This window comes from Rhinoderma darwinii, chromosome 5 (assembly GCF_050947455.1).
Source record: "Rhinoderma darwinii isolate aRhiDar2 chromosome 5, aRhiDar2.hap1, whole genome shotgun sequence".
NCBI lineage: Eukaryota > Metazoa > Chordata > Amphibia > Anura > Rhinodermatidae > Rhinoderma > Rhinoderma darwinii.
The window spans coordinates 69,484,816-69,493,339 of record NC_134691.1 but is presented as its reverse complement, the minus strand read 5'-3'; the positions used below and the strand labels follow the sequence as shown (position 1 = coordinate 69,493,339).

The 8,524-nt window shown below is 38.5% G+C and overlaps 1 protein-coding gene across 4 annotated transcripts in view; it reads right to left on the bottom strand.

The window, feature by feature from the left end:
• Positions 1-248: 248 nt before the first annotated feature.
• STAU2 (staufen double-stranded RNA binding protein 2) overlaps positions 249-8,524 on the bottom strand; it is a 310,889-nt gene continuing 302,613 nt past the window's right edge. For all 4 annotated transcript variants that reach the window (XM_075826116.1, XM_075826119.1, XM_075826117.1 and 1 more), the window contains 2 exons: positions 3,508-3,593; positions 249-1,359 (listed from right to left, as the gene is read on the bottom strand). In XM_075826116.1, coding sequence (XP_075682231.1) covers positions 1,266-1,359; positions 3,508-3,593 — 180 coding nt within the window. In that variant the 3' untranslated portion in view covers positions 249-1,265. The remainder of the gene's footprint in view (positions 1,360-3,507; positions 3,594-8,524) is intronic.

The window sequence follows — 8,524 nt, the reverse complement described above, 5'->3', positions numbered from 1 at the left end:
GGTCATCGGTTAACAAATCTCATCTTCTAACATGTCTAAATTATGAGGGAATTGTCAAGTAAGCCTTTTGATTTTCTTTGTCATTCAGGGGCATTGATTCAATGTACATAGCTTGCGACTTGGTGATGACAGAAAGGTAAGTTCTTCTTTCCTCATTGAGCGCCCAACTATTGTTTTTTTTTTTGTTCATCTGATCGGATTCTGACATAAGCCACATACGATGAAATTAAATAAACAATCAAAGCCAGTTTACACATGAACTGATGTGGTTTTACTGCATTTGGCCATTACATACTGTCCCGCAACAAGATGGTACAAGAGTCATAAACAAAACCCTTTGCTAAATACGACAGTGTCTATGCAGCCATATTACTACTCCCTGCTCATTAATACATACTTTTCTTCTTTTGGGCTAGGTGATATCTCAGCGCAGAATGCAGGAATTAAAAACACTCAGTTGATGTAACTGTGAGTCATTACAACACAATGGGTGTAAATGTAGATCACACGACAGCGTGAAGGGCAGGCTAAAGGACAAATAAAATCGTAAACTTTGAAAATAACCTTTTCTAGTTATAGGGCAGGTAGTACCTAAACTGCAGACTTCGGGGCACACTGTGAATTAATGCTACAAACATCAGCTCATGTTTTTTAAGCAAATGTCGGTCATGATTTGTTTTTTTTCTTGTTAGTTTGGATCTTCTTGCTAAATGCTGTAAATGTTTTTCAGACTGCGCTTTGCTTTAGAAAAAAGGTAAGCAGTGAATATATATGAAGACAACAACTACGACTCTCACAAGCACGAAGCACTGTCATTGGTTAAGTCTTAAAATATCAAAGCGGTTACTAAAACAAACAAAAAATAATGAGTATATCGGTAAAACATAACACTAAAACGCTAACCAATGTGGTTTTCTTAACCTTTTTTAACATATTTTTTTTTTACCGTTTAGCTGGTTAAAGGTAAGTTTCATTTCTCTTAACAGTTCAGCTAATAAACTCTAAGTTGAAGCACTAGTGAGATCAGATTTCTGTTGTCTCAAAGCAATTAAATTAAAGACGTGGTCTCAAATTGCAGGGGAAGTGCTTTACGCTAATATATCCCCCTCTTAATATAAACAGTACTGTGTATTATCTCTTGCTTTAGGATAGTGTTGTCTTCACATAAGACTTGTTTAATGGTATTAGTGATTCGTTTCCTTGTACACGTACACCCTATTGCGTGTTGACAGGTTTATAAGGATGCAGCGGCCGCCGGGAAGCTCCTAGACAACGGCCTTTGAATCCTTGCAGTCCTGAGCGCTGGTGCCTGAGTTAGCCTGCGTATTGTCTGCTTTCTCTCCACGGTGCTTGGCTTGTCTGAAAGATTAATACATTAACAAGAGGCTTTAGGGTCCATGGCTGTACATCTCAAGACATGTTTATTAGCTGATGGCACAGAAGATTCAGAGGTCAACCTAAGGGGTGACATTTTGAAAGGAAGCAACAATATTTATGTTCAGATAGCATGATGATGAGATCATGTGGAGACCTCTCAGATCTAAAAAATGTTTATATCAGGAGAAACCACTAACCTGTCTATTGAAATATTCTACAATGTAACATTTTACTTTCATGGCAAATTTTTCCTACATCCTGAAGACTAAAATATAAGATGGGAATATAATTCTGGAGAAACACTGTTCATATCAAAATGATTTAATGGAACCTGACATTATTATTAATCCCTTTCCGACATTTGACGTATGGTTACGTCAAAGCTGGGAAGGGCAAGTATGGAACAGGCTCACGGGCAGAGCCCGCTCCATTCTCAGCGGGTGTTGGTTGGATGTTACAGCCGATACCTTACTGCAATGGCCAGAATTGGAGATAACTCCGATCCCAACCGTTTAACCAATGGTCAATAGCGAAGGAGGCGTCTGAGCTGTTAGAAATAGGGTGGATGCCCCTACCATCAGCGCATCACCCTCCACGACATAATCGTGCTGTGCAAATGGTTGTAATGGTAGCCTTTCTAACCTACTGGAGGCCCCAGGTCTGAATTACATAAGTATTTCAATATATTGTTCAAGCAATCCAACTATCACTTCTTCAAGCTCCTTAGGGGACCTAATAAAAAATATATTTTATATACAAAAAAAATGTAAAGTTTAAAAACACCCCCTTTTTTTTTTTCATTTTTTACCTAAAAAACCCCCCAAACATATTTGGTAGGTTTGTGTATGTAAAAGTCTGAACTATTACAATATAATCTCGCTGTAAAAAAACAAATTCAAAAACGTCATAGTTGCTGTTTTTTGTATATTTTGCTTCCCCAAAAAAATGGAATGAAAAGTGATTTAAAAATACCCCAAAATACACCTCACACTGCTCAATCAATGGAAAAATAAATAAGTTATGGGTCTCAAGACACTATTTTTTTTTAATAATAATTTTTTTTAAAGTCGTCTTGTAAAAGTAGTAAAACACAAATATTTTATAGATTTGGTATTGCCGAAATCGTATTGACCCACAGTATAAAGTTAACATGTAGTTTTTTACCGCACGGTTAGACCGGTAAAACGTAACCCAAAAAACAATGGAGGAATCTGTTGTTTTTTTTCCATACCACCCCATAAAAAAGAAAAACACACCCTCATACGGCTATGTCCACATAAAAAAAAGTTATGGCTTTTGGAATGCGGGGAGGAAACAACGAAACTGAAAACCGGCTGTGGCGGCAAGGGGATCAATTTATGGTTTCATGCTATAAAGGAGCTTTTCTGAAAAAAAAAAACAAAAAAAAAACTCCAGGAGTGAGAGATGTATTTCAAAAGGTAAAACCATAACATTTAAAGGGCTTGTTCAGTTTTGACAACCCCTTTCCTTGTAACTGTCCCCTGGAACACCCATCCCCATAACCCATAATCAGCTATTATTGCCAGGGAAGCAGACAGTGAGCGCCACTCTTTGACAACCCCTTTAAAAGGGAATTGTGGGAGAGCATCTCTGGAATAACAGAGTACTTATTGGACGTGCCCCAAAAACAGGCCTTTTTAAAGTTTGGCCTCAGAGCTGCTCTTGTGGGGGGGGGGGTGTTGTGTTAATTTATGTATCAGATACCGGATATCTACTTACATATCTGTGTCCATTTATCTTAACTGCAGTGTGCTAGATTTTGATTATTTTTATTGCGTTTTTTGCTGTATTTATATAGAGATGGTGACCACATCCCTGAAGAAATACATAGGATGCGATTTCAGTTCAGTATTTTAGCTCAGAAACAAAAAATTATCAATGTGGAAGACTTCTCCACATCAGTTCAAAGTAGTGGAAGAGTCACTCATAGCAAACAACCAGGTGGCTGCTTTCATTTTCAATAAGCCTCTTAAAAAATGAGTGATGGAATCTGATTGGTAGCCATGGGCAACTTTTTTTTTACTATATTATTTATACTAAAATTTATATTTTCAATACATCAAACTGCTACAGAAAATAATAAATGAAAAGGCAAATAAGAATACTTACTCAAATGGTCCGTTATCTTTCATGAGAGTGCCTTCCATGGAATCTAGTCCTTGTTCTGAAAATTGTTTCAAGGCACTTAAAGCTGCCTGGAGAAAACACAAAAGTGAAAAATGAATTAGGCTTTACACTTTAGATGAATACTGTGAAATTAGCAATGTGTGAAAATAATAAAAGCATCAATGTAAGCTACAAATATACATACTGTAATTCACATGAATATATGATTTACAACGTTCTTTCCAAACTATATTTATCAATATCTTTATTGAAATCTATCTGTAGCTATTGATGTATCTATATCTACCCAATTCTCTATCATTATCTATGTCGACCTACATACCCATACCTATACATTTGTTCTATTTCTAGGTCTATTTTTCTCAATTTCAGCCCATTTTTCATTCTATCTATATATCTATCTATCTATCTATCTAATTATCTCTATTTTTCTCTCTCTATTAGGGTAGGTACACACATGGCGTAAACACTGCGGAATCCGCAGCATATTACAGTAGCAGCAGTGTGAGTAAGAATTCAAAAAATCTCGTCCCCACACAGCTGAAAAAAGAAGCCGAAAAAAACGCACGTAAATTGACCTGCGGTGCGTTTTCCTCAACCGCAGCATTTCAATTAATGGTGCGGAATCGCAGCTCTTGTGTTGCGAGTTTTTCCCATTTAATTCAATGGGGTGCTTAAACCCGCAACAAAGTGTCGTGTGTTGCGACAGAATCACAGCGATTCCACCGCAAAAATCGCAAGTAAGAAAAAAACCAAAAGTTATACTTGCCAAGAGTTCCCCGCTTCTTCCCCAGTCCGACCTCCTGGGATGACATTACATCCCATGTGCCCGCTGCAGCCAATCGCAAACTGCAGCGGTCACATGACCTGCAACGTGATCTCCAGAGGCCGGACTGCACGCAGAAAAGGAGGGGGTAAGTATGAACGTTTCATTTTTCCGGCACTGCACAACGTGGTGCAATTTTAGGATGGAAGGGCGGATACGCTGCAAAGCTTTGACACAACATATCCGCCCAGAACACGCCATGTGTTTTCCTACCCTTAAAGTCCTTTCACATGGCCTGATATGGGCCGTGAAAACAATCACCGATCAACGGGACAGCTCGTCGATCGGCGCTCGTTTGCTACTTTCACAAAGAGCAATGATCACTTATGTATGGGGATGTATTATATATGCGATCATTTATTCAGAAAAAAATTCCATTATGTTGGCAGCACATCTCCCTTTTTACACAGGAAGATGTGCTGCCAACTAGCGACCATTTTATTGGCTGCATAAACGAGCCGACCAGTTGATAAATGAGCGTTTGCTCGTGCATCAGCTGATTATTGCCCTGTATACACAGGGCAATGATCGGGAACAAGTGTACATATGAAGTAAAGTAAAGGGCCTTTACTCTATCGTTCTCTTTTTCTATCTACCTACCTTATATCTATTTATCTCATATATTCTCAGCTAGCTTTCTCATAACACTCAAGTAAAAAAAGAAAGGAAACCGCTGTCATATACACATTACTTCATTGAACCTATAACAGTGGAATATATTTGCAAAATATATTTTATCCATTTTGTTATTCTGCCCTAGCTATGAGCCATGTGTTTGCTACCCCTTTTATACTATCTGCAATGATTTATGAGTTGTCTATCCAAACCGATTAATGTAATTCTCCACCCCAATTATTTCATATACTGAGCATCCCATTACATTGCATATTTCGACCCTTGTGAGACTATAAAAGTTTTGGCACAAAGGAGACAGAGTTGTATTAAGGAGAAAAGTATAAGCAACCCAGGCCTAGGAAAACTGGTTATGCCAGTAGGATTAGGACGGCCATAAAGGTACCTCACCAACACCTTTGTCTAGTGAAATGATTGGCCCTCCTCCAGCAGTGACATGGGGGTCCAATTCTTCCATTTTCTAGGAGAGGATTGAGTCGTAGGCAGAGATTTTACAAACGTTTGAAAATCTCTATATGCGATAATTATTGCTTTCGATTGCCCAGCCTATGACCAGACTCTGGCCTGATCAGGTGTGTATATCTGCTCTCCAGCCCCTTACAAATAAAGCTCATACCTCCTCACACTATGAACCATACACTTGGTTTCTTAGAGCAAATTTTGGAGACCTTGGCTCCCCAGATGGTGCTGCCTGTGTACATAAAGCATGTCCATGGACTAAGGACATGTACATAGAACACAGAATATTTTCACCCACACAATTGTATGCAAACAAATTCTACTGAAATGCAATTCCCTGAGATCTGAATTAGTGCATGCCAAATATTACGATGAGCTTTATTCATAACGTGAAAAACACGTTCGAAAAAGTATGTGTAGTTAAACTTTCCCTTAGGCTACTAAATTCTACTAAGCAAATCTTAAGGTTCTTTTTCACGGCCCGATATGGTCTGGAAAAAGGAGAGCTGATTCAGGATACAGCACGTCGATCGATGCTCGTTAGCTCCTTTCACAAAGAGCCAACTACTGACCATTATCTTGGTCGCATAAAAGATCCGATCAGCCGATGAACGAGTGTTTGCTCATTCATCGGCTGATCTTTGCCTTGTTTACACACGGCAATGATCGTAAACAAGTGTTCATATAAACGCTCAATTGCCCGATCATTGGCCCATGTAAAAGGGCCTTAAGAAACTCTATTGGCTATGAATATGTACCAATAAAGCCTAGGAATTAAAGCCCAGCTCCCATAGAACACAAAACTACTTTTCTGCAGTCTAGAAGTAATGGTTGGATATTTCCTTTACAAACAGTTGGGTGGCTCATGAGTGCTCCTCATTTATGAAGGTGCCATGGCTTACACATACTTCAGCTGCGGCCTAGTAAAGGACAGTAGAGGATTTACAGACTGGTGCAATTCATAGAAATGAAAGAGTTAGAATCTAATTGGATAGAGACCCGTTTAGTACATAATGTGGATCCAGACACTTTTAGGCCGGAAATTGGAGTTCATGAGGTTATGGTTTATTGAATTGATAAACTTAATTTTCATGAATATTAGTTAAATATAGGTTGCAGCAAATATTAGATAATACATGTGAAGAGAGAATGCTTAGCGATCGGGACAATGTTCAGCCATTATAACGAATAAGTATCATAAATGTATCTCCAAATATAACAAAATCATACACTATAAGTTTGTAATATATATGAGCAAATGTCTATCTCCAAGCACATTTGCAAAGTGTTGAACTGTTCATTGACATTGTCTGCTCTAATACGATTGATATGTTACTAGCGTGATATATGGGCTTATGTTTATCTAAAAAAAACCTTTAAAAGAGTTGTTCGCATCGGACAAAACCTACTTGTTAGCAGAGTGTCTTGTCAATAAGCAGATTACATATTATCCCCTGCTGGGACCCCAGTGATTAAACGTTATCTGAGGGGAAACCTGGCAGTAAGTGTTCAATTTCCCTGCAGCACCACCACAGGAGAAACTTCGCATTACACAATGCCCATTCGTATCAATCGGTTGTCTGTGTAATGCATGACAAGACAGGTCCTCCAAAGTAAGAGACACTCTTTGTAACCGCTCTCCACTCTAGTTTAAAGATGAGGATCCTGAATAGAGGAGTTTCCTCTATAAACGTAGAATTCCCTAACAGGGTGTATGAAAATGGACAATGCAATTTAAGTAAAAGTTATTAATGTTGTATTTTTTTCAAGTAAAGCAGAATTACAATGTTAAATGCTATTTTCCACATTATGCTGCTAAAATACTTTCTTTGGGATGTGTTAGGGGCAAATAAGGTAACAACATTCTATAATGCAATGCACAAACCCAGGGGAGTCATTAACACAATGCTGGAGGAGTCAAACCAATGATTACGGCCTGAAACAAAATGGAGCAAGGTGCCAAAGGCACAACTGTGTCAAAAATGCTGCAAGGGTAAAGCTTTTTAATTATACTTGATACCACTTGAATAGTGTTTGAAAAGCTGTCTCCTGCTGATGAGAAATGTTCAGCCTTGAAACCTTGAAGAGCAACAAAATTCATCTGGCATTTTCCGGAGCAGAGGAAAGGTTAATAACAGATTGGCAAATGGTGGGGAATGCTAGCGCCCTCCAAATAATTAAGACACATGACTTCTCTGCCATTACTTACACAAATACATAAAGAGATATTTCACTATACAAACATTTTACAATTGCATTGTGAGCTAATTCCCGCAGGTTCTGAAACAGATGTTGTTAAACATTTTATGTATTACTTGTATTAGACGTTTCAGTGGTGCCAAAATGCAGATGCCAGCAGTACGCTGTTTATTTTGGCTTCACCTCTACTTATAAATATGCGGACGTACCAGCATGAAGTAAGTTTTTCCTTAAAGGAATTACATTTCTATCTCTCCCTCTGTCAATCAAGGAGTCACTAGGTGCTGTTTAAATGTATGTTTGGACACAATAAAAATGTCCACTGGAAATCATGTTTTATAGAGCATGCTTCATATATTTCAGTGTGTCACATAGGGCCTCTAAATCACGTTCAAAGAAGGTTTATAAGGGATCAAACTATTACGTTTCCTTTGGTATTATTAGATTCTTTAGATGATCTGCAGTACTCTTTTCATTAGCATCACTGTCTATACACCTTTCAGCCATAACATTAAAACCAATGATAGATGAAGTGAATAACATTGATTATCTCATTACAATGGCAACTGTAAAATGGTGGGCCATACCAGGCAGCAAGCTCAAAGTGAGTTCTTGAAGTTGATGTTTTGGAAGCAGAAAAAAAGGCCAAGCGTAAGAATCTGAGCGACTTTGACAAGGCCAAATTCTTATGGCTAGATGACTGGGTCAGAGCATCTCCAAAATGGCAGGCTTTGTGGGGTGTTCCCAATATGCAGTGGTTAATATCTGCCAAAAATGGTCCAATGAAGGACATCCGATAAATCGGCAACAGGGTCACGGGCACCATCGATGAGTGTTGGTGCAAAAGCATGCCCGTCTGCTCTGATCCCACAGAAGAACTAC